A 27,194-nucleotide genomic window follows, 5' to 3' on the forward strand; every position below is an offset into this window, starting at 1 on the left:
AGGACATTAATAATGCCTACCTCATGGCCATGCTGGTATATATTTTCTGTAAGAACCATTTAACAAGGCAGGACTCACCACCCTGGTGCCTCCTGCTGGCTGTTCTGGGAATTAGCTCTTGACCTCTGCAGTCCTTCTACAGCTAGTGATATCATACCTACTGTCACTGCTGTCTTTACTTTTTGAACCAGCACCTCTCCCCAGACTTTGGTGTCCTGTTCTGGGCATGGCTTTCTGGATATACCCCTCTCCTTTATTGCCCCACTTCCGAGGGACTGTTAATCCTCAATCCAGCCAATTACCTCTGTGGTAAATCTGGCTACTTGCCTCGGTGGCAACCTGCAGTCCATGCTGTATCCATTCCCCCCAGTGGCAAGTGGTGGCAAAAGGGAGGGGAGACCTAGATCCACCCACTACTCTGGGTCCCTACCAATGGACCCCGAAGCAGTGGCTATGCACTGCTTCTCCTGCAACCCCCACCATCAATTTCCCTGAGACATTTTCCCATGGCTCTAGCACTTTTTTTGCTCCCATGTCAGGGATTCAGGGCTCCCTCTTATTCCCCTGACCCTCCCCAACAATGCTCTATGTGAGGGTATGTCTACACTACCCCACTAGTTCGAACTAGCGGGGTAACGTATGCATACCGAACTTGCTAATGAAGCCCGGGATTTGAATTTCCCGGGCTTCATTAGCATAAAGCCGGCGCCGCCATTTTTAAAAGCCAGCTAGTGCGAACCCCGTGCCGTGTGGCTACACGCGGCACGGGCTAGATAGTTCGAACTAGCAAGCCATTCCGAACTATCTGTACTCCTCGTTCCACGTAGTTCGAACTATCGAAGTTCGAACTATCTAGCCCGTGCCGCGTGTAGCCGCGCGGCACGGGGTTCGCACTAGCCGGCTTTTAAAAATGGCGGCGCCAGCTTTATGCTAATGAAGCCCAGGAAATTCAAATCCCGGGCTTCATTAGCAAGTTCGGTATGCATACATTACCCCGCTAGTTCGAACTAGCGGGGTAGTGTAGACATACCCTGAGGTACTTCTAGCAGAAAGTCCTTCTCCCTTAGACTCCAGAGAGTCTAACTCCTTCTGCTTAGGGTTGCCAGATAGTTACAACAAAAATACAAGACACACTTGACATTACATCACAATCTACATTACATCTTATTTAGACAATACTGGACATTTATATTGTCTCATTTATATTTTCTCAATTTGTTTCCTGAACAGAAAGCTCAAATACTAGACTGTCTGGTTCAAAACTGGACACCTAGCAACCCTACTTCTGCTCTGATGAGCAGCCCTTCTTATATGGCCCTCCTTGGCTCTGATTGGCCGCTTCAACAAGCCTCTTTCCTATTGCCTATCTCAGTAAGTCTTCTTCCCATTGGGGTTGAGATTCTGAGCAGCCTCTCTGAGGGCTGTGTTAACCTTCTAGTTCCTTGTGTGAACTACGTTGCCCACCACAAACTACGTATACAATGCAACAATATCTCTGAAACTAACACATCAAAACACAGTATTTCTGACATGGCAATTTGTCCTCAAGTATTTTCTGTATGATTCCTTCTGGGAACACTTAGAACGATGGTATCACCTTTCTTCTATTCTGACCTCAAAATTAAGACATACTAATATCTGTTTAATCTACAGGTAAATAAATGTGTTCTGCAATGCTGAAAGGTAGATAAAGCTTTTGAGTTGCCATATACCATTTCTTTCTTCTTTTTTTCTAGGGAAAAGGAGCATGGGTGTTTAGCCATGAGATGTATTAGTTCTGCGTGCTGCAATATCGTTGCTTAGTGACGTTATTCAGCAATTGTCATTGGAATCATGAAAGAGTCCATTAATACAGTTTTCTTTTGTTTCTACCCTACCTTTGACAATAAAAAAAATTCTATTTTCTTATCTACAACACCTTCTCATAATTTATTTATTCTTTTTATTTTTCATTAATATTTTGGCAAAAAATGGAATTCCAGTTGTGATTTGGATGCACAGATTGGTTGGTAAGCCATCTAATAATAGCTTTGCTGAATCAGGAAGTTACCAGTTATTTAGTGAATACACAGTTCTCTTTTGTGCACACAAATTTTATCGCTTGTGCATGTAAAGAGCCTTTTTCCTATATTTATATTAAACAGGTGTTAGAGTTCCAGGATCTAGGGTACAACCGTACCAATGAAATTAATGAGAGCTCAATATTTGTTGAATGGGCACAAAATGGGACCTATAATAGTATAGCTTTAAGTCAGTACACAGCCTTATTGTACAGGTTGGAACTCCCTGGAGCAACATCCTCAGGACCTTGCTGGACCAGGGGCGGTCATATCTGGCTCCCCTGCTACTGGCTCCCCCGAGCCCTGAACTAGCTGCCTGCCCAGCTCCCCCTTGCTGCTGCCCTGCTGGTCCCCCACCTCCTACCTTCTTCTCCTTCCTGCTGGGCTATCCTTGCTGTGGTGTTCTGAGCTCCTGGCCCCATGGGGCAGCCCTACTGCGGAGTGCTGAGCTCCTGGCCCTGCAGAACAGTCCTGCTATGATGCTCTCAACTCCTAGCCCCGCCAGGCAGCCCCCTTGGGTTGTGCCTGGCTGTCTAGTTATGGTGCATCAGGCAGCCCAGCAGCAGGGAGCCTAGCTGCCAGCCCTCCACCAGTACTCTCCGATCCTGGAAGACTTGGAATCCTGCTGGGCAACAGATGTTGCCAAACCAGGGGGTCCCGGATTACAGAAGTTCAACCTGTAGTAACTTCAGAGTGCTGTTCTACTGCTAAAGGGGCACATATGTTTTTTATAGTGGTTCTAGATTGTAGAAGCAATCCTGAACAGGAATAAGGGAAGATATATGTGGAAATAGCAATGGCTAATATTAAGAAAAGAGAAAAAAAAAACACCTCTGTTTTCTGGTCCTGGAAGAAAGAAATGTCTGGGGGCAAGGCCTAGAGCAGTGAAGGTTACAACCAGAATGTTGATTATATAGATATGCAATAAGAAAGGTAAATGGGCTTATGAGAGGAAGAAAAAAGTATAATTATAAACTAAAGAAGAGAAAGAAGAAATAAATACGTCTATGCTGGTACTCAGAAAGGACAGTGTCTATTTAAACAGTAAAATCTGCTGTTTCTTTGCTCCCATATTTTGTTGCCCAGTACCAGGAGGGTTCTGATGTTTTACCTGAGTCCATCAGTGTTATTTTTAAACAATGAACAGGAAAAACTCTTTAAATTAATTCACATACTCTCATTAGATGTACCATCTTGTCTTGATGTGTTAATTTTGACAAAGAGGCCTTATCTTTACCTATGTTGAGATCGACACTCCAGCGGTCGATCTTCCAGAATACAATTTAGTGGGTCTAATAAGGCACCCCCATCAACACCCGTACTCCACAGGGTTGTGAGGAGTAAAGGAAGTCGGTGGAATAGTTTCTCCCATCAATCTTTCAAAGGAGACCACCTCAAAAATTTGGTTTAAGGTACAAAATTCTCATAGCTGAAGTTGTGTATCTTAAGTCAAATTTCTAGCATAATATAGACCTGGCCAGACAGAGAGAGAAAGTCTACATAGTCCAATTAGCACAATGAAAACTGCATTCTGCTGTTCCAGTTGTAAATAAAAATTAGTGACAAATCCCTTCAAAATCCTGGTTTCCATTTAAGAGGAAAGAAAATCTAATTTCAAGTTACTGTAAATCTTCAGTGATTAATTTCATGTCAAGTAAGTCATTAAAAATCTCTGATGGATGTAGAAACCAATCCTTTTTGTGAAGGAGCTAAATTCAATGCAAAGGTGTATACAAATTAAAAACAAGACAGAAGTAAGTTTAGAAAAATACATTTGAAAGATTTTTAAATATTGATCATTGCCTGCAATTGATGGAGCAAACAAATACTAGCATATGTTGTTATATTTCAATACTATTATAGTTTTGAAATTAGTGAAAACCCTTTAGAATTATGATGATTGCCCATCACTGAATGGAAACATCAATTTTCAGCATGGGGGAGGTCTGTGTTTAAAAAAACCCCTTTCAATAGGGTAGATCCTATATTTCAATGTGCTTTCAGGCCTTTAGCTCATGCATACACCCCAATAATTTAACCTGTGGGGATTTCAAGTGAGGGATGGCAATCCTGTTTTAACAGTGGCAGGAGTTAATGGGCGAATCACATTTTGAAGTGGAGGGCTCTTCATTTTTTCTTCCTATTCTTCAAATTATTGATTTTTCTTTTCTGGTGTTGTTTCTTGCAGAGAGTGAATCTGTCCTTCGATTTTCCATTTTATGGCCATTTCCTACGTGAAATTACTGTGGCAACTGGGGGTAAGTGGCTCTCTACCCATTCATTTGAAGGAATCTGACAAGAGTTTCTTGCAGCTGTTTAAAAATACCTTTTCTCCAGATGTCAAGGAATAAAATGTAGTATTTATTTGGGAAATGTCCCTTTCCATGGAAAGCACAAAACAAAATAATTGTCATGTTGAAAAACCTTTAGCTTCTCAAGTGAAACTGATCTAAAAGTGTTTTAGCAGAATAACAAAGTGTGTGAATATTTTTGTCTCTAGGTATTTCTCCAGTCTCTTGGAATTGATTAGAAGACAGAGAGGAGGGAAAACTTTAAGCAGAGGAGAAATTAAATGATTCTGTTTTAATTCTAGAATTTTTTCACCTGACCCCTATAAAAAGCAGAGAAGGCACTAAACTATATTTCCTTTCTGAAACACATGCCTCAGTTCTGGGAAAGATTTTATGTAGCTCCAAACTTTGTAGCTTGGGTTTAACTGTAAAATGGACCTGATTCAAAACTTTGGGAAAACTTAGATTTGGATGTGAACATCATAGCATGAGCCCATTTCTGTTAACAGATTTAAAATTTCTGAACTAGAGGGCTCGCTGCAGTTAGAGGAAATTGTGCTACAAAGTTCTACTAGTGGGATGAATAAGCATCACAGCTCAGTGGGGAACTATGCTTGCTGTCTGACAAGGTTGGTGGTGGGCAGTTGTGACATTCCCCGGGATATAATCTGGACTGTTGAACAGCTATGTCCCCTCATTTCTCCATCCTGGAGGTGCTTTTTACGGTACTTTTCTGTGAGAACATCCACTCCTTGCTCTGGTTACACACAGACTCTACCATGCAAAATCACTCTCAGCTGAATGATGAGTGTGCTCTGGCCAGTCACTCCTGAATCATATTTACAGGGTGACACCAGCAAACTTAGTCTCAGATTTTCCTCCAGAAATGTGTTCCCTGGGTTGCCCAGCCCTTTCCTTCTTGACAACACAAGTTCATAGAAAGTCAGTCATTTCAATAAAAGAAAATAATATACCTGGACCCTGTTATCTCAAATGGAGGTTCCCAAGTACTTCAGTCCAAGTGTCTAAACACTGGTTTAGATAAAACAATAAAGCCATTCTGTTAATTAATAGATCTTAAGTGATTGCAAGTAATGAGGCATAAAGGTCTGAATTGGTTACAATTATATAAAAGCTAAAACAAATTAATATCTTAACAAGCTATGTGAATTTAAAGCAAAAAGGTCTCACTTACCACATGTTCTAGCAGTCTTTCAGGATCCTTTCCCAGTCCCATGATGCTTCTTTTTCCTTTAATCATGGCATAGACATCATTTAAGAGATGAAGGAAGAGATTGTGTGGGGGGGGGGGGAAGAGAGGGTCTCTTCCCATTTTTAAAGTCGTCTTTTCCATTTGAAAATTGTCTCCACCTGGGATTCAGAAGACAATAAGTCTTGGGGATGGGAACCGACAGCTTTTATTTGCCGTTATATAAATTTCTCACTCACACCCTTCTTCTTGCCAAAAATGACTGTTTAATCAAGTGATAGTCAGTTTGATTTTATTGACACCTGGGTAGGTGTTGGCAAGCTTTTTGTCTCTTGTTTCCCTAGAGCATATCTTATACAGTGCAATTTTATAACTTTATGTACAATGTCACCACACATATTTTACCAGGACAATATTGTTCAGCAAAGCACTAAAGCATCAGTTTGCTGCTTTGCTCTGCACTGCAGTATGCACCGCTTATACTTCTGTTCACACAAGGATAGATAAATGTGTTTGTATGTGTCCCAGTTGCAGCTGGGATTGAAAAGATTCCTTTTCCCAAACACTGATCTGATCCAACAGCCCTGCAGTGGTCCAAGCAAGGAGCATTTGGTGCAATGGCCAGAAACGGGCACCTGGGAAGATGCCATAAGGCCACTACATACTGAGCCAGCCAATGGGGGAACACAGGTGCTCAGGCCATAACAATTTGAAAGATCAGCTTTGTGTGTTGTATCTCATGTATGGCATCAAATACCTCAGCACCCATATGGATGAAACCAGTCACCCCCCTCCTCAATGAACACACACAGAAAAGCTAGCCAGCAGGAAATGGGACTTAAATTTCATGGGGCTTGCCATGGACAAAGCAAGTAGCTGGTTGTCTGGTTGCAGGCCAGTAATGTTCAAACTGCTGACCAGAGCAGCTGCTTTAAAATAATGGGCCACTTTCTGGAGGCCAGAATGAGCGGCAAAACCCCCCATAGGTGTCTTGTTGAGAACACAGGAAGGGGAAAAGAAAATTCCTTCGTGGAAGATTTTTGGCTGCTTTTCACAACAAAAGTTATTTTGCAGTATAAACTCTTCCATAGTTTAGTTGGCAAAAAGCACTTTTCCTTGACAGAACTTCCCAGCAAAGACAAAGCCGTAGGGTCATAAAGTGATGTTAGTCTCTAGTCTTTCTATGGTGCAAAAAGATACCTCTCTAAAAGTGAAGGACTTTGCTAAAGTCAATGTGTATCTTAAGGACCCTCTGAAATCATGGAAAGGTGACTTGTTTCCAGTTTTAACATAGCTATTTTAACATAGACCCTCTCTAATTATTAGGGTTGAGGAGATTTCCATGAGGAACAAGAAGTCTCTTCTCTCCAGAGTGCTGTTCATTGCACTTTCCTCTCAAGCTTCTGTATTGGCCACTGTCAGAGACAGGATACTTAACCAAATGGACCACAGATTTTATATATATATATATATATACACACACACACACACACACACACACATTTTTAATACAGTAAATATATATGAGCATTTATTAAAAATTACAATAGGCGCATTCCTTTTTTTATCTTTCATTTATGCCCATTCATCTAAGACAGTGGTTCTCAACCGGGTGTACATGTTTAGTAGCAAGAAGTTTGAGCATGTTCTTCATTGTGGTCTTGCAAAAATGAATCTGAATATTGATACCGGCATATTTCTTCTATCGAGCATGCCCTTTAATTATATGTGGAAGGGTTACTCGAGAATGATGGGGTTTTGGCACTCGCAAATTGAAAAATTGCATGTAAGGCATGAAGTAAATTGTGTGTTTTACAAAGACTTTATCCTGGAAATTGATGAATGGTGAAAACCCCAAGTCAATTAGGCAAGTCATCTACTACATGACACCTGCTTAGGTACTTATTTATTCAGAAAATTCTACTCTTTCTATAGTGTTTTGTACAAATTTTAGAAAATTGATAAAGCAAGAAAATGGACAGAAAGAAAAATCTATTGCCAGCAGAGTTAAAGCTATATAAGTATGGTAGGAACAAAAAGAATCCTAGCAATGGTATCATTCCATTACAAGATAGAAATGGTAAAATTATCAACAATAATGTAGAAAAGGGGGAAGTTCAGTAAAAATTTGTAGTTCATATTTGGAGAAAAACATATAGTCCTATCATATGATAACTCTCTTTGCATTTGTCTGTTATCTCAGCAGGACGTAAAACAGCAACTATTATAGTTAGATATTTTTTAATCAATAGGTTTGGGTAATTTGTATTCAAGAGTTTTAAAAGAGCTGCCTGAGGAACCTGCTGCACAATTAATGATTTTCAGTATGTGAGAAACACCAGGAAAGTTTGAGAAGACTGAAGGAAACTAAAGCTCTGATGGTAGGAGACAAGAAATGGGGAATGGGAAGGTGGACACATAGGAGGCTTTGTAATTAGGGTGTTTTGACCAGTTGTAGTCTATGGAGCTCAGGGGATAGGGATGCTGAAAGTGAGAAGAGGCTGACAGAATAGAAAGTAGGGTTGACAAGTCTGAATTGGGTTTGTATAGAGTAGAGGGAATGCTGAGCTTGTGTGGTAAGGAACCAGCGGTCTTAATGCTTATGGGGGATAGGTTGGCATACTGGGCATGATATGCAAATGGTCAAGACTACAGGCCAGTGGATGGAGTTTGAAGTGAAGAGGGGAAGAGGGAAGTATCAGGAAATGCAGATAAGAAATGAAAGTGAACCTTGGCACAGGTAGAGAAAACATTATTGGGGGAAGAAGAGCAAGGGGTGTGGAGCTGAAAATTGGTGGAACTGGAGGGAACTGTGTCCACTTGGCTCGTGTTTCTCAGTGGCGAGAAGGCAGCAGTAGAGCTCTGTGTTTAGGAAAGGATCTAGGGTAAGTCAAAGCTCCTTCATCTCTTAGGGTATGTCTAGATTGCAGGCTTTTGTTGTCAGAGGCTTTGTCGACAGATATTGTCGACAAAGCTTCTGTCGACAAAGAGCGTCTAGACTACATCCAGTTCTGTCGACAAAGCAAGCCAAAGAGAGTGTAGATGCAAAGGACAGTGTAGATGCAATAATGCCTTCTGTTGACAAAATTCTGTCGACAAAATGCGTTATTCCTCATAGAATGAGGTTTACCGCCGTAGACAAAAGTGCCGAGTTCTGTCGATGTTATGTTGACAGAACTCGGAGGTAGTGTAAATGCAGGTATTGTTTTGTCAACAAAACCTTGTACTCTAGATACATTTATGAGGTTTCCCATCATAAGAACCATTAGGAAAGCCGAGGAGCCACTGCTTCTGGACACATTTCTTCAGCACCTCCCTTAAAGCAGAGCTACCACTTTCTCAACCTTGTACCCTGTTATAACCAGGAGAGCTGATCAGCACCTGATGATTAAGGGGTTAACTCTGTTCCTAGCCTGGTATCTGGTCAACCAATAACAATGCAGGTAGGAATTTCAAACTGGGACAAAGGAGCCTTTATTTTTCCCTCCGTTGTCTGAAAAGCAGAGCGGTTTCTTCCAAGACTGAAGGAAATGGGAGGCTTGGCTCTCTCCAAGAATGGACTTCTTACAATGTTTAACTTGGACAAAGTTTAGATAGTCCATCAGGTTTTATTGTTTTCTTTGTTTGGGAATTTGGAATTAATGTCTGAGCTGGTAATGGTGTTTTCTTTCTTTTGTAACTAAAGTTTTAGCCCAGGGATTTCCCCTGAGTATATCAATTGGTGGCTCTTCCCATCTAGCCACTTTACTATGCTTGCAACTGTAGTTTTGTTTTGATAATAAAAGTTTGTTTTCATTTTCTAATTAACCAGCACTGGTTGATTTTTGTGTCCTAGAAAGTCTGTCTGTGGGTCCCCTCTGATTTTCCCAATTCCAAGCAGAACGGAGGTAGGGGCAGGGGAGAGTTTTACATTAAGAAAGAGGTTTCCCAAGTGATCTCTTCGCTGGTTTTCTTGGAATTATTTAGGTGGTGGCAGCGGATTTCCCAAAATCCGGGTATTAGGATTTGAGGGGTGGGGGAGTTTTTGTACCAAAGTTTGTAGAGACAAGGTTTTGGGATGCTCTTGTGGGCCTGTACTTCTGCATTTCTTGTGCCAAAGTGGGGAACAGCCTTGACATACCCATAGGTGGAGAACAATGGAGCAAGCTTCACGTACTGACTGTATTTGTACCTATCATCGGAGCCCCTCTGAAGCTTTGAGGTAGGACTTTACATACCGTACCAACTGCTTTGGGCTTTTCCACCTATGAGACTTATTCATCACTTAATGAACAGCCAATTTGCTTGCAAAAATTAGAGAACTAGCAGCAGATGATGTTAGACGACACTGATGACATTATGATACTGATTCCTTCATGCACGTTTATAGCCAAAATTGTGTCTCCATTCGTGCAGGAGAGAGAATCTTACAGGATGATTGCCAGTGAACAGGTCACTACTTAACAGTTTTGAGGAATTGGCAGTAATAATATGGAGACCAGCCATTTACTATTACATACCATCACATGGTGATTCTGTTGATCACCATTGATCATGTGTGTTTTTTACTTCAAATTATGGCAGAACTGCTGAGAACTCTTCTCCATAAAACTCCCTTTGTCTGCTACTTCTATGCTCATCTCTGCTTCTTCTCATGCTGTTCCTCGTTCTTGGACCAGTCTGGTTCTTTCCTTAAAGCAGGGGTCGGCTCAGTGTGCCATGGTTAGTCCCTGCCAGACACTTTGTTTCCCTGAGATCCACAGGCACAGCCACTTGCAGCTCCCAGTGGCTGTGGTTTGCCCAGCTGAACTCCCCCCACCATCCCCCCCCACACACTCCCACCTCCCACCCCCCTCTCCCTCAATATTCCACTACTGAAGTCTTACAACTCTTTCTGCTCCCATTCTTGTGTCTTATCCTTACAAACTAGATCAGGAACTCCTAAGGGGAGGGACCATGTCTGACTTATTCCATAAATATCTATCTCACATCTCCATGGCCTTGATTCACAAAACGATTTAAACACTTCCTGAATTGTAAACATGATCAGTTATACTTCAGTGTCCAGCATGACTGATAACTCAGGCACCTCATCCTAGGGTTTAGATGCTGAAGTACTTTTGTGTATCCCATCCCATATAACTAGTCAATGGAACTGCTCATATGCTTAATGTCAGTCTGGTGGTTAAGTATTTGCTGGATCCAATCCTTAATATTTAATAATAAAATAATGGCCCACTGCTGGGGTCAGTACTCCATTTTGGATAATTATAATGGCATGTCTTACAGCTGGCTTACATCATTCTACATGGTAGGTTATACTCATACCCCCAGGAACTGGCTGTATGTACTCTGACTCATCCCTAATTTCGGTCTGTAGAGTTTAATATTTGAACAACCCTTTTATGTCTATAGAATTTAATATACATTGGGCATTCTGGTTTTTGGTTTAGCAGCACTGTAAAAAAATCACTAATTCTTGAATTCTTTCATAATGTTCTTTAACTGTTCCAAAAATACATTAAGTCCAGTTAGATGGTTTCTAAATCTCATACACCATGTGGTGTTTGTATGGAGAGCTGCATGGTTATTTATGAATTCAGGAGTAAGCTTTAATTCTGTTCTGCCTTCATAGTGAGTGATTGTGAAATTCACCATGGACATCCAGTCTCACAGGAAGGGTTATCATTGTGTGTGTATGTGTGTGTGTTTTCTGTGTGCTGCTATCACAGTATTTGAGCCTCAATTCTCAATTTAATAGCTAGAATAATTGTACTTTGCAATCCTGGATTGAAAAGTCATTTACTCGGGGAAAAATCTATTTCCAAACCTAACAAACCAGACAACTGAAAACTGATGAGAAAAGTGGATAGCATGTTTAATATTTAATATAAAAAGGAAGTACCTGATAATGAGTAGAAAAAACAAGCATTTCCCCCTGTAATATTATATAGAGCATAGGCCTAATAAAACCTATTCTAAGCCTCAAACTTTCTAATGTCTACAGAAATTACAAGATGTATTTTAAAATCAGTGTTAGTTCCCTAGTTCTCAGCTTCATAAAATAATATTGACCTTATTGGCAATGGGTCAGATATATCTGAAAATATTCACATAACATAAAATATTCTTGAGACTGAGTGAGACAAACTGCAGGAGTGAACAGATGAGCATGCACTCTGATCACTGAGATCCATGGTACTCAGATCTCAGTGGTTCAGGAGCTAAATTAACAGATAAAATTGCCACAGAAGTTTGAATTCATTATTTCATTTTATATAATTAGATAGATAAATAGATATTTTCACAGCAAAATGACTAAGTATTATTATTTTATCAACTACAGTTGAAAAACTACAACCTATCAAAACCATCCTGATTAGTTAATAACTTAGATTGGTTTATTAAATCACATAGTGTTTCAATATCACAAGCTGCAACAAGCCGCAGGAGATCTGAGTATCACTAACTTAAATGCTAATTAGTTCACCAAAGTAAACTGATTGGGATAATTATTAATCAGGCTGCTGGGCTGTATTGGATAAAAAATCAATTAGCTCATCAGCCCAAGTCTGATAAAGAGATACAGGAAGGAAGTTGGAGGAGAAGAACACAATTACCTGAGCCCAATCCCACAGAGGCCTCAGAGAAGGGAAACCTCTGTTTCCCTCAGGTCCTGAGAAAAGGGCCAATAGCACTGTAGTAATTGTAACTAGGCTGTTACAAGGGAACTGTAGTATAGGTTGAAGCTCTCTAGTAGTACAGCGTACTGACTAGTGTCGAACCAGAGAATTTGCCACACCATGTAAATGAGGTTTACGGGATCTTTTGAAAAAGGCTTATATTTTCAAAAGAACCGTGTCTAGACTGCTGTTTCAATTTCAAAAGAGCGCTGTTTCAAAAGATCGCCATGAGGCTATTATGCAAATGGAGCACAGGAAATTCAAATCCCGGCTTCATTTGAAATTTCGAAGTGTCTAATTTACATCCCTCTGTTGAAAGAGGGATGTAGTCTAGACACACCCTAAGGGTACATCTACACTCAACATTATTTCAAAATAACTAGCGCTATTCCAAAATAATTTAATCCGCGTCTACACGGCAGGCAATTATTTTGAAACAGTGTCAAAATACTGTTAAGCTGGAGGACTTCTTACTCTGACTCCTGTAACCCTCATTGTACGAGAAGTAAGGGAAGTCAGAGAAAGAGTGCTCTATTTCGAAATAAGTGCTGTGTAGACTCTCCCTATTTCAAAATAAGCTATGCAATTGAAGTAGCTCAATTAGCTTAACTTATTTCAAGTTAAGCCCTGCTGTGTAGATGCACCCTTAGTGACACCATCAGAGGACCTAACCACATCAGCTATACCATCAAAGATGTATTCACTTTGACATCTGTTAATGTAATATATGCCATCATGTGCCAACAGTGTCCCTCTGCCATATACATTGGACAAATCAGACTGTCTCAATGCAAAAGAATAAATGGACAGAAATCAGACTTAGGAATGGCAACATCCAAAAGACAGTGGGGGAATACTTTGACCTGCCTGGAGCACACAGTGTTCAGCTTGCAAATTGCTATTTTCCGACAGAAAAACTTCCACAATAGATTGTAGAGAGAAACTGCTGAGCTGGAATTCATATGCAGATTTGACACCCTGAACCCAGGTTTAAATTATCACATGGAGTGATTCTTACATTACAGTAGGTAATTTCCCTTTCAGGTACTCTCACCTTCTCACTACTCTTGGAGATGAGCCACATCCATTCTGATTTAGTTAGGACTGCTGTCACACACCCATCTCTGTATCCTTTTTTTCCCTTTTTTCTTCAGAATCTGAAGAAGTGAGTTGTAGCTCATAAAATTTGTGATCTAATAACCTATTACATTTGTTAGTCTTTAAGGATATGTCTACATAAGCAGGAAGAACTGGAATTGCTAACCAATAAATACAACTATGATATCATTGGTATTACAGAAACCTGGTGGGATGGGACGCATGATTGGAATGTTGGTATGGAAGGGTACGGCTTGCTCAGGAAGGACAGACAGGGAAAAAAGGGAGGAAGGGTTGCCTTGTATATTAAAAATGTACACACTTGGACTGAAGTGGAGATGAACGTAGGAGATAGCTGTGTAAAGAGTCTCTGGGTTAAGCTAAAAGGGGTAAAAAACGAGGGTGATATCATGCTAGGAGTCTACTACAGGCCACCTAGCCAGGTGGAAGAGGTGGATGAGGCCTTTTTTAAACAATTAACAAAACTATCCAAAGCCCAAGATTTGGTGGTGATGGGGGACTTCAACTATCCAGACATATGTTGGGAAACTAACACAGTGAGGCACAGGCTATCCAATAAGTTTCTGGACTGCATTGGAGACAACTTTCTGTTTCGGAAGGTTGAAAAAGCTACCAGAGGGGAAGCTGTTCTGGATTTGGTTTTAACAAATAGGGAGGAACTAGTTGAGAACTTGAAAGTGGAAGACAGTATAGGGGACAGTGATCACGAAATAATAGAGTTCATGATCTTAAGGAAAGGTAGAAGGGAGACCAGCACAATTGAAGTAATGGATTTCAGGAAGGCAGATTTTGATAAGCTCAGAGAACTTGTAGGTAAGGTCCCATGGGAAGCAAGACTGAAGGGAAAAACAACTGAGGAGAGTTGGAAGTATTTCAAAGGGACGTTCTTAAGGGCCCAAAAGCAAACAATTCCGCTGTGTAGGAAAGACAGAAAATATGGCAAAAGACCAGCTTGCCTTAACAAGGAGATCTTGCATGATCTCAAAATAAAAAAGGAGTCATATAAAAAATGGAAACTAGGACAACTAACAAAGGATGAATATAGGCAAGCAACACGGGAATGCAGGGGCAAGATTAGAAAGGCAAAGGCACAAAATGAGATCAGACTAGCTACAGGCGTAAAGGGAAACAAGAAGACCTTTTATAAATACATTAAAAGCAAGAGGAAGACCAAGGACAGGGTAGGCCCACTGCTTAGTGAGGAGGGAGAAGCAGTAACAGGGAACTTGGAAATGGCCGAGATGCTCAATGACTTCTTTGTTTCGGTCTTCACCGAGAAGTCTGGAGGTGTGCCTAACGTAGTGAATACAAGCAGAGAGAGGGTAAGTTTAGAAGATAGGATACACAAAGAACAAGTTAAAAATCACTTAGGAAAGTTAGATGTCAGCAAGTCACCAGGTCCTGATGAAATGCATCCCAGGATACTCAAGGAGCTGATAGAGGAGGTATCTGAGCCTTTAGCTATGATCTTTGAAAAATCATGGCAGACAGGGGAGATTCCAGAAGACTGGAAAAGGGCAAATATTGTGCCCATCTATAAAAAGGGGAATAAGAACAACCCAGGAAACTACAGACCAGTCAGTTTAACGTCTGTCCCAGGGAAGATAATGGAGCAGGTAATTAAGGAAATCATATGCAAACACTTGGAAGGTAATAAAGTGATAGGGAATAGCCAGCATGGGTTTGTGAAGAACAAGTCATGCCAAACTAATCTGATAGCTTTCTTTGATAAGATAACGAGCCTTGTGGATAAGGGAGAAGCGGTGGATGTCATCTACCTAGACTTTAGTAAGGCATTTGATACGGTCTCGCATGATATTCTTATTGATAAACTAGGCAAATATAACTTAGATAGGGCCACGATAAGGTGGGTGCATAATTGGCTGGATAACCGTAGTCAGAGAGTCGTTGTTAACGGTTCTAAATCCTGCTGGAAAGGGATAACAAGTGGAGTTCTTCAAGGGTCTGTTTTGGGACCCGTACTGTTCAATATCTTCATCAATGATGTAGATATTGGGATAGAGAGTACGCTTATTAAGTTTGCAGATGATACCAAACTGGGTGGGGTTGCAACTTCTTTGGAGGATAGGGACATAATTCAAAATGACCTTAGCAAGTTAGAGAAATGGTCAGAGGTAAACAGGATGAGGTTTAATAAAGAGAAATGCAAAGCGCTCCACTTAGGAAGGAACAATCAGTTCCATACATACAAGATGGGAAGCGACTGTCTAGGAAGGAGCATGGCGGAAAGGGATCTAGGGGTCATAGTGGACCACAAGTTGAATATGAGTCAACAGTGTGATGCTGTTGCAAAAAAAGCAAATATGATTCTAGGTTGTATCAACAGGTGTGTTGTAAGCAAAACTCGTGAAGTCATTCTGCCACTCTACTCTGCACTAGTTAGGCCTCAGCTGGAGTACTGTGTCCAGTTCTGGGCGCCACATTTCAAGAAAGATGTGGAGAAATTGGAAAGGGTGCAGAGAAGAGTGACAAGAATGATTAAAGGTTTAGAGAACATGACCTATGAAGCCAGGCTTCATGAACTGGTCTTGTTTAGTTTGGAAAAAAGAAGATTAAGGGGGGACATGATAGCGGTTTTCAAATATCTAAAAGGGTATCACAAGGAGGAAGGAGAAAATTTGTTCCTCTTGGTTTCTGAGGACAGGACAAGGAGTAATGGGCTTAAAGTGCAGCAGGGGAGGTTTAGATTGGACATTAGGAAAAAATTCCTAACTGTCAGGGTGGTCAAATATTGGAATAAATTGCCAAGGGAGGTGGTGTAATCTCCCTCTCTGGAGATATTTAAGAACAGGTTGGATAGACATCTGTCAGGGATGGTGTAGGTGGAGCTTGGTCCTGCCTTGAGGGCGGGGGGCTGGACTCGATGACCTCTTGAGGTCCCTTCCAGTCCTATTATTCTATGATTCTATGATTCTATGACTAGCCCCCTAGTTCGAACTAGGGTGGCTAATGTAGGCATTCGAACTTGCAAATGAAGCCCCGGATTTAAATTTCCCAGGCTTCATTTGCATGTTCCTGGGCGGGTGCCATTTTAAAATCCCCTTAGTTCGAACTGACTGCCTGCGGCTACACGCGGCAGTCAGAAGTTAATCCGAACTAAGTAGTCCTGCTGTTTATGACAAATAACTCTATTCCCAAACAGGTAAATCTGAAATAACATTAGTATGGATGCTCTGGTGCCTCTAATTCGAACTAACTGGTCTCCAGGAGGCTGCGTGCAGCTCTCCAGAGTGCTTCCTGGAAATCTGACTAACTGAATTGTTATACTACAATTTTTTGCTAAACTCAATATTTGTCTCAAATTTTGGAAACTGTGTTTAGATGCCAGAGAAGTCCAATAAATACATTTTACTCTAGAGAGTAAGGGCTAAATTTTCAGAAGTGACAAATGATTCTGGTGATTCAATTTTGGGGTCCCAAGTTTGCATCTTAAAGGGACCTCATTTTCAAAAAGTGTTAAAGACTCATCATCTGAAAAGCAAGCACTTTTGAAAACTTAGGCCCAAAATTCATGAGGAACTCTGAAAGAATGCCTTAAGAGTCTGTTTCGGTTAGTCAGGCCTGGCCCTAGGGTAAGGCAAGCAAGGCAAGTGCTTTTTGCACTTTCAGGGCCCCGCGCTGCTGAATATTCACCATCCACCAGCTGGGCCCGGGGCCCCGCTTCCAGCATCCTGCCTTGGGTCCCACAGACCTTTTGGCCGGGCCTGCTGTTAGTGTATCTGATATAAACAGACTTCTTCTCCTGTTCATATCAAGCTTATTATTTCATCATGACACAGGCAATCTGTATAAAGCAATTATAGAAAATGACAATAGATTTCACTTCTAATGACATTCATGAATGTAGGCTTCTAAAAACATTTTTTTTTTTGTTTTGTTTTGTGAAGTAAGCAGCTTGTTATCTGGAAAGAAAAGTTTGGAAGCCTAAGACATGTTTAATTACAATCAACAGAGGATTTTAAAATGAGCACTCAAATTAGTGCAGGAAGCAAAGCAAATGTCCCGAGATTCATGGTGCTCGTCTTATCACTGATGTGGTGATGGGAAATAACATGGCGGGCCTGTGGGAAGATAGCAGTAGAAAAGGTTGAGGACCATTCCCTTGATAGTACAAGGACTCCCTGGTCTGGCAACATGCATGGTCCAGCATGGCCTGCAGATGTTCCTGGGCCACAGAGCCCAGGAACAGGGAGATCTGGCAGCAGAGCAGGAGTGTGGTAGGGGACATGGGCAACTCAGGTTGTGTGTGGTGGTGGTGGTGGGGAAATGGTCAGCACAGCAAGGAGTTCTGGCCCCAGCAGCAGCTGTGGAGCTCCAGCCCCAGCAGCAGCCAGGGAGCTCTGTCTCCAGCCATGGAGCTCTGGCCCCGGCTCCCTACCCTTGTTCTGGACAGTGGTGTTAAAGAGATGGGCTTTTGTGGTGGTAGAAAATTTGGGATCAACAAAAACACTGTGCAGACTCCCAAAAGCTATCCAACCCAGCCTTCTCCTCCTGCTCAACTCCGGGCCCAATTCCTTATCCATCTGCTATGTTTGTCCAAGATATACATATTGATCCACTAACTCGACGGACTGTCCATCCAACTGCCTGATGTACTCTGGACAATATGCATTTTTCATCCACTTCGTTTTTCCAGTGTGGATGGTCAGGTCAATCTCCTTCACATACTTACTGATGTCACTGAGGAGACTTTGCAGTGTTTCAGATTTTGACACCATTAGGATGATGTCATCTGAAAAAAGGAGCATCTGAAGTGCCTCACCATCAATCAAAAACCTATCTTTCACTTCAGTTTTCCACAGGATGTTTTCTAGGACGCTGGCAAACAACTTTAATGAACAAACATCCGCCTGCTTTACTCCTCGCTTAACTTTGATGGTCAAAGGTTCATCAAAAAGTATGATTTCCGTTGTTGCATTCATCATGGAATCTTGTATGATTCTAACATACAGAGAGGAGACACTCTGTGAAACGAGAGCACTTAATGCTGCATTTTGTTCCGCTGTGTTAAAGGCTTTTTTTAAAGTCAGTGAACAAGCATAGTAGGATCTTGTACTCTCTACCTTTCATTCATGTATGTGACCACAAAAATGTGGTCAACTATGAAGAACACCCTATGAAAGCTTGCCTGTTTCTTTCTCATGGTTTCCTCAAGGACATCCTCAATAAAGGTATGGATCAGTTTCATAAAGATCTTATAAAAATGAGAAAGCAGGCAGATGGGTCGATAGCTCTAAATGTCTTCTCAATCACCTCTTTTCAGCAGAAGAACAGTTCACAATCTCTTCCAATCTTTTGGAATTCTCCCCTCCTTAATATATCTTGAGAATCTTTCACTAAGTGCTTTCAAGAGTGGCTCACCTCCCGTACGAAGTCGTTCTATGTGTACTTGATCTAAACCTGCCACTTTTCCCAACTTCATCTTCTGAAGGGCCACTGCCACTTCTTCACAGAGTACATCAGGTTTGGGAGTGATGAGCCCAGGTACAATGACTCTACTACTGTTGCTGATGAAAATAGTTCACTATAAAAGCACCTGCAAATTTGTTTCATTTCACATCTGTTTGTCGGTCCTCTACCTTATTCATCTACAAACACACTTGGAAGAGTTTGATTTAGCTGGATTTTATGCTGAGCTCTTCACAAACTCATTTTCTCTTCAACTGCATTTTGCTGTTTTGCAAGGCAATTCTGCTCATAATCTTCTATCATCTTTCTCCTCAGCATTTTATAGAAGAGCTTATACTCCATGCCAGTATCACCCTTGACCGCCATGTCTCTTGGTTTAGCATGAAGATCAAGCATTTGCTGGGTAAGACAGTTTCTGGACTCCTTAGGCTTCTTCACAGTGGCAGCAGTTTTACATTTGTCAAACTTCGCTAAAAAGTGATAGTAGTTTGAATCAATAGCTTCAGTTTCATCCATGACTCAGAGTCGATAGCATTCTTAAACAGATCTGAGCAGAGCTATTGTACCTGCAGTGCCTAGCTCTCCCCTTTATCCTTCTTTCCTGTATGATGTTTATTTTGACTCTTGGTCTAACCAGTCGATGATCTGACGGTATACAGATGGCTGATTCCAAAATTACTGTTATATCTGTAACCAGTCACCACTTGTCGACCAGGACATAATCGATTTCATTTCTTATTATATCATTCAGTGCTCATCATATCCATCACCTTCCAACCCTCTTCTTGAAGAGGATGTTCATGATATATAGATGTGAGGCTTGTGTGTAGACAGCCAGCCTTTGACCTCTTTCATTTCTCATACCTGAGCCATATTGTCTGATGTAATTTTGTCGATCTTCCCTTATATCCACTTTAGCATTGAAGTCACCAAGCTCCACTGTTTATGCTGAAGAATCCTATCAAGTTCTTCATAGGATCTTTCCACTTCTTTGTCTTCCTCAGTGGAAATCGGTACATGGCTACAATTATTTTCATGGTGGCCCATTTGCCTACGCTCATTGAGAGCACTCTGAAGCAAGATGATAAAATTATCCATGAAATGATGTTCCCTGCCACCTTCGGGCACACAATGGATTCAGATCCCCTCGCTTTTCCTTCTGTTGCTCCCTGAAAAATTTATGATCCATCCTTCCATTTTGCCATGACTTCCTTTTTTTCTGCTTGTTTCAGTTATGTCAAGAATAACAACACAAATATGATGCAATTCTTCCAGCAATATATCAACCTGCTCATGGCTTCAGAAGGATCACACATGAAGTGTGCCAACATATAAATTACTACAAATGGACAATCTCAATGCTGTGAGATGCTTGGCATCCTCTGACCTCATATCCACCACTCCACTATCATCACTGCGGAAGTGAGAAGGAACTGCACAGGACTGAAGGTCGTGCTGTATTATCTCAGTGTTCATAGCTGCTCTGGCCAAATTGTCATCTGGTAGCCAACCTTCTGGTGATGAACCTCTCTGTACTTTGCAAAGGTGGTCCTTGGATAGTGGATACAGAGTCCACCTCCAGGGCCATACTCGAAATCTTTCCAGCTTGGTAGAATCTGCCAGACCTTGCACTGATAGTGTAAAATGAGTGCAAATGACTGAGACATTATTTTTCTTTGTCTTAAATAATGCTTAGCACAGGGGTCATCAGGTACTGGACTCTATGGCTTGAACTCTATGCAAGGTTTTAATAATATGCTTTGATTTTTTTTTTAAGTTTTCTCAGAAACTAGGATTTTTTAAAAGGGTTTTGTGTCCCATTTTATTTTGGACCACTTCTTTCCTGTTTTCTATTCCAGCTTCTTTCTCAGGACCTTTGACATTATGAAGTCTGTATTATAGGCTGAGCTTGTAGCATCATCTCTTTTTAAGGTTGCTTGTCTCTTCTCAATATTTTAATAATAAATTAATAATGTGAGCATCATATTGTTTGTAAGTTTAAAATCTATCAAATAAAGCGCACAGGTGCAGATCTTTAGGATTAACTGTTGAGCCTTATGAAAAGGGTTTCCTAGGAGGCCTTTGTGTCTTCTTTTTTCTTGGATCACTAGTTCAGTCTGGAGGAATATGTGAAGATGAGGTTTGTCTGCTGTACCTGACTCACCAAGGAACAATTTAGTAGACAGAATTGCCAGTAATACTCCAACCACTCTCCTTTTTTCTATCACCCTCCTCACGAACATACCCTCATTGAATGTGGGGTGGGGCAGGCAAGTGTGTGGTTCCAGCTATGTCATTTCTACTCTTCTTACATGCATTAGCCAGTCTCAAGGCTAGTTTGTATGGCTACATGTGCAGTAGCACAAAGTAGCCTCATCTGGCCCTAGGATATAGCCGAAGCATCTTTTTAACTTCCATGTTTTATTGTACTTTAAAATCTGTTCACGCTGAAGTGTAGGCCATAATTCTTAGTCCTGGATCAATCTGAAGAACAAAGCTATCACCTATAGAACAGTGTCATGCTCTCTAGGGACCAGAGCTGTGTACCCCTGAGAAATCCTTTACTAGATATTCGCTCCAGTGTAATAGAGGATTTTGATTTTCACAATCCTGTAAGTGAGAGCTACTCAACACATGGCCCGCGGACTGCATGCAGCCCACAGCCCATTTATTTGTGACCCGCAGTGCAGTTTGGATTTATACGGGGCTCAACACATGGTCTGCGGGTGGGAGCCAAAACAAAAAAGTAGTCAATCTAATCGTCTTCTGTTGATATGCATTTTAGTAGTTAAATTCCTGGACTGTCATTGACATTAAAAGTGCTGTCATATGGGTGGAAATCGAGTAAATATTGCATTTTATTAATATCAGCAGAACTGACTTAAATGGGGCCTGCGTCTTGTGTAGTCTTGACTTAATCTTTGTATTCATGCCCATCAATGTGAAAGAAGCTCTTTCCGTATATTTGCATATATATGCAACCATGCTTAAGTTGCAGCCCTCGGCATATACTGTATCATTGTAGCCCCCGGGGCTTCCAAAGTTGAGTAGCCATGCTGTAAGTGGCAGTGCGGTACGTGAGAGGAGTCAAAAGGCTCACGAGACAAATGTAAAAGGTGACTATTTAAAGTATTTCAAAGCACTTAATCGACTCCTTAAGAGTTAATGTGGGGTTGTACTGGCATTTCGTCAAAGAAGGAATGCGTAGCAGTAGGCTAGCTATACAAACACTGTAAAAGAGGTGTGTTGAACTGTGAGCTGAGTGACAGCGATGGTGTGAATACAAAGCAGGGCTTAACTCGAAATAAGCTATGCAAATTGAGCTATGTCAATTGCATAGCTTATTTTGAAATAGCTTATGTCGAAATTGGGAGCATGTATGCAGCACTCTTTCTCCGACTTCCCTTACTCCTCGTACAATGAGGGTTACAGGAGTTGGGGTAAGAAATCCTCTAGCTTGACAGAATTTCAACATTATTTCAAAATAACTGCATGCTATGTAGACGCGGACTGTGTTATTTTGAAATAACGCAGTGCTGTGTAGACCTACCCTCAGTTTTAAGTTGCACTAAAACAAACAATATCAGCCAGGAGTAATAGCTTGTTTGGAAATAGCTTGACTGAACAATATAATTCAATTTCTGCAAGCATATTTTCATCCACGCACTGTAATAGATGTCCTCCTTCCACTTTTTGCCTTGCACTAGGAGGTTTGAACTATAAAGGCACACGAATATTTCTGGACTATTGATTGAGAGTTATAAATTTCTCCTCTCATAGCTGTTCAACCCCACAGTGAAGTATAAAGATTTTTCTTTCAAAGGAGTAGTCTTCTATGAAAGGTGATTATATGACATTAAGACCTAATAGTACTTTTTATTTCCATGCTCTATATCCAACAGCTTCCCACCTGTCACAGAAAATAGTATTTTAAGACAACATTGTGCCTATTATACACCTGCCCATATGTATCATACACCTGAAGGAGTTTGCTCCATGAGCCATTGTGTATGGGGACTCCTGGAGCATCTTGGGGACTAGGCAACCTGTGCCCTTGCCTCTGTATCCAGAGAGGATTCTCCCACCACTTTATTGTATCCCTGTTTCCTTCACCCTGGTGTGTCTCGGAGTTCTATCCTGTGCTGGGGCTAAAGTGAGAGAAAAGCTCCCCGGGATTGCCACAGAGAAACAAGCCACAGTCTATCCCCAAATATTAAAAACTTACTTTGGAACTTTTTCTTCAAATTCCATTTTAAAGGCATTACCATCATAGTACGCTTGTTCAGTTATTAACAGATCAAAAACAGCACAAATAATATGACAGGGAGACTATCTTGACTTCAGTAAAAATATATAGTATCCAGCCAGTAGCAATAATACACAGCACTTGCCCTGTCCGGGCATAGCCTGGATGTCCACTCTCTAGCTACTCTGAAGCTTCCCAGTTAGGATTCATTTAGCTAATGAAAACTACAGAGAGTTTGCAATTATTGTTGAAAGAACGAGGAGTCCTGTGGTGCCTTAAAGACTAACAGATTTATTTGGGCACAAGCTTTCATGGGTAAAAAACACTTTGTCAGATGCATTGCAGCAAAAAGTATAGAGACAGGAATATATATATATATATATATGTAGTAGTATATCAAAATAAGGGAATTACTTATCAAGTGTAGGACCGGTATTAATGAGGCCTATTCGGTCAATTTTGATATACCAGTGTGAAATATATATATACCCCTGCCTCTGTAATTTTCACTTCAATGCATCTGACAAAGTGTTTTTTACCCACAAAAGCCTATGCCCAAATAACTCTGTTAGTTTTAAGGTGACACAGAACTCGTTATTTTTGCACATACAAACTAACATGGCTACCCCTTTGAGATTTGTTAGTTATTGTTGCTCATGCTTGTACGGTTATTGATAGATATATATGATCTAATGTACAAATGTAACTTCCAGCATATAGGTAGTTTTTGTAATGCAGAGATAATGGAAACAAAAGTTGTGTACAGCTATGAAAAGTCAAAAAAATACTATTTAAAATTACCTAACAAGTCTTCCCTGAGTGTGAAGTAGGTTATTCCAACAGTCAAAAGGTACTACTCAGCAGGCATTCGGTGTACTGTTATCTAGTCCTGGCTCTCAGCTACAAAATTCATTTATTTCAATTTGCAGAAACTTTCATTGCTAGACTCATCTGCACCTGCTACATAGATGGTTCCCAGCTACGTTAATTACACTCAAGCCATCTATATTGAGTATTTATTGGATATATTAAAATGGTGTTGTTTTACTGCAGACAACATGCTGTGTTCCTCCTGCCAGTCTTGTAAAGCAGAGAGGAAGCACATGTGTTTTCCTTCATGTGACTAAAAACACATCTCTTGGGGGAAAATGCGGAATTGACTGGACACTGTCATGAAGGTTCTCAAACAATTCTGATGCTGAAATTCCTCATTGTGAAATACAGCTGTGTTTGTGTGTTTGATTTTAATTCTAACTCATTTTGGCAGTCAGACAATATGTTAAAGGTAAACTCCATTTATAAAAGCATTGACAGATCATTATGTATTTTGAAAACTAATTAAAGGCTTCATTTTCAGCTTCACTCAGCGATTGGTACTTGGAGGACTACATTTCCCCTTTCTCCTCATTTTTCCCCCCAGCAGGTACATTTGCAATTTATTTCTTATGCTCATGAAACAAGGATGACAGAATGGACTAGCTGTTTCCTGGTTTCAGTCAGAAAATAGATAGTAACTTATTTTAGTAAGGTCAAATTTTAGCACCCAATTTTGTAAAGCTGATGGTGCATGTCCCCACTGTCCGCAAGAATTTGATGTAGTTCTAAGTAGTGCATCCCCAGTAAGGTGACTTTAAGAGTGATGTACTGTGGGTAGCAATCCCCCAGTGTCTGTTCTCCTTTGCATTCTGGGTTATGTTCCCAGTTCAAACTGGGACCAGAACTGCAGCAGCTAGCTCTTGGTACATGTCGTCAGTGTCCCATAATGCACGTGTTTCCTCCCTCCCCTGCTTGAGCACAACAACAAACCCTTTTTGTGCCATTTTTTCCCTTGGTTATCCATGGGAGCATAAACATGGACCCATTGTGAATCCTGTTGAGTATCAAAGCATTATGATGATGATTTTAACCTCGGTGTGCCTAATGCTGGAGTATATCCAAAGCATATCAAGGGTCTACAGGAACAAGTACAAATATTGGGAGGCCATGGACATACTTTTCTTGAAGCACTTGAGCGAAATGCAAGCGCCACCAGCATTTGATCCTCTGGATACAGCAGAAAGCTGTTTTAGTGCTGTCAGACAATCACAGACATGTGGGACCACATTGGGATGCAGCTATGCTACGATCAGCAGCAAATACAAATCTTCCGTATGTGAAAAGCCACTTTCATGGAAGTTTGGGAATTGCTTTCCCCTGCCTTGAAGTGCAAGATTGCCAGAATGACAGTCAAGAAGCTAGTGGCAAATGCCCTGTGGAAGCTTGCAATGCTGGACAGTTACTGGTCAGTCAGGAATCAATTTGGAGTGCGGAAATCTACAGTGGGGGTTACTGTGATCCAAGTAGTCGATCAGTCTATGCCCTACTACAGGGGATGGTGTCTCTGGGAAATGTGGATGCAACAGTGAATGGCTTTGCTAAAATGGGGTTCCCTAACTGCAGTGGGGCGATAGATGAAATACACATCCCAATCTTGGCACTGGACTACCTTGCCAAAAAGCACATAAACTACAAGTGGTACTTCTTGATGGTGCTGCAGGGGCTGGTGATCACAAAGGACATTTCACCAACAGAAATGTGGGAAGGTCGGGAAAGGTGCAAGACACGCACATCCTAGGAACTCCTGCCTCTTCAGTAAGCTGCAAGCTGGATTTTTTTCCCCAGACCAGAAAATTACAATTGGAAATATTGAAATGCCAACAGTGATCTTTGGTGACCCAGCCTACCCTTTGCTCCATGGCTTATGAAGCCATACACAGGCAGCGTGAGCCACAGTAAAGAGCAGTTGAACTGCAGGCTGAACAAGTACAGAATGGTGATAGAATGTGCTTTGGGGCATTAAAAGGGAAGATTCTATAGTCCACTGACTATGTTAGACCACATCGAATGCAGCATTCCTATGGTGGTGACAGCCTGCTGTGTGCATCATAATATTTGTGGTATGTCTACACTACCACCCTAGTTCGAACTAGGGTGGTAATGTAGGCATACCGCACTTGCAAATGAAGCCCGGGATTTGAATTTCCCGGGCTTCATTTGCATAAGCCTCGTTCCACGAGGCGTACAGATAGTGCGGAATGGCTTGCTAGTTCGAACTATCTAGCCCGTGCCGCGTGTAGCCGCGTGGCACGGGGTTCGAACAAGCCGGCATTTAAAAATGGCACCAGCCGGCTTATGCAAATGAAGCCTGGGAAATTCAAATCCCGGGCTTCATTTGCAAGTGCGGTATGCCTACATTACCCCGCTAGTTCGAACTAGCGGGGTAGTGTAGACATGCCCTGTGAGAGCAACGGGGAAAGGTAACTGACAGGGTGGGAGGCCAAGGCGGAGAAACTAGCCAGGGATTTTGAGCAGGACAATAAGGAGAGCAGAGCAAGGGGCAATGCAAATCATAGAGTTTTTGAAAGACATATTTGATAGTTATGCATGTTGCTTTCAAAGAGGTGCCCCTGAATTCACCGTGCTTGCTTATAACCTCTCTTCTTCAACACAAGAAATAAATAGACTGTTGTTAAGAAATCATGTATGTTTGGTATCAGAGGGGTAGCCGTGTTAGTCTGAATCTGCAAAAGCGACGAGGAGTCCTGTGGCACCTTATAGACTAACTGAAGTGTAGGAGCATAAGCTTTCGTGGGCAAAGACCCACTTCGACAGATGCATGTCCCATGCTCCTACACTTCAGTTAGTCTATAAGGTGCCACAGGACTCCTCGTCGCTTATGTATGTTTGGGTTTTTTTTAATTTAGGGAACACAGCAGGGACATAAAAGGAAACCAAGGCAGGAGCTTGGGGCAGAGGAGAAGGGACAGTGTGATCATAATTATGAGGAGGACTGTAATGAAAAGTGAAGGGTAGATTTTGCAGGAGATACACTGTAGATTCTAACACCTAATGTGTTAGAGTAAGTAGAAGGTCTGTCTAAAGACAATAGGGACGTGCTATGTACCAGGCCATAGTTATGCATTTAAGCAGCCACTATGCAACGGGTACACCACTTGATTTGGTGGCAGGCATAGTAAGGGACAGGCCATCGCACGAGCCTGAGGGCGGGAATAAGGAGGGGGTGTGGGCATGGTGGCAGAGCAGGGCAGGGGCTCATAGCCTCTATGTGTTCATCACCCTTCCACAGGAATGGGCAGATGGGCAGATTGGGGGAAGGAGGCTGGGCAGGGGCTCAAG

The 27,194-nt window shown here is 41.5% G+C and overlaps 1 protein-coding gene across 2 annotated transcripts in view; it reads left to right on the forward strand.

Moving 5' to 3' along the window:
- The window catches only part of PLXDC2 (plexin domain containing 2), a 409,726-nt gene that overhangs the window by 223,407 nt on the left and 159,125 nt on the right, over window positions 1–27,194 (forward strand). For both annotated transcript variants that reach the window (XM_075922487.2, XM_075922486.2), the window contains exon 4: window positions 4,249–4,318. In XM_075922487.2, the coding sequence (XP_075778602.1) occupies window positions 4,249–4,318 (70 nt within the window). The remainder of the gene's footprint in view (window positions 1–4,248; window positions 4,319–27,194) is intronic.

Source organism: Pelodiscus sinensis, chromosome 2 (assembly GCF_052426305.1).
Source record: "Pelodiscus sinensis isolate ZL-2025 chromosome 2, ASM5242630v1, whole genome shotgun sequence".
NCBI classification, from domain to species: domain Eukaryota; kingdom Metazoa; phylum Chordata; order Testudines; family Trionychidae; genus Pelodiscus; species Pelodiscus sinensis.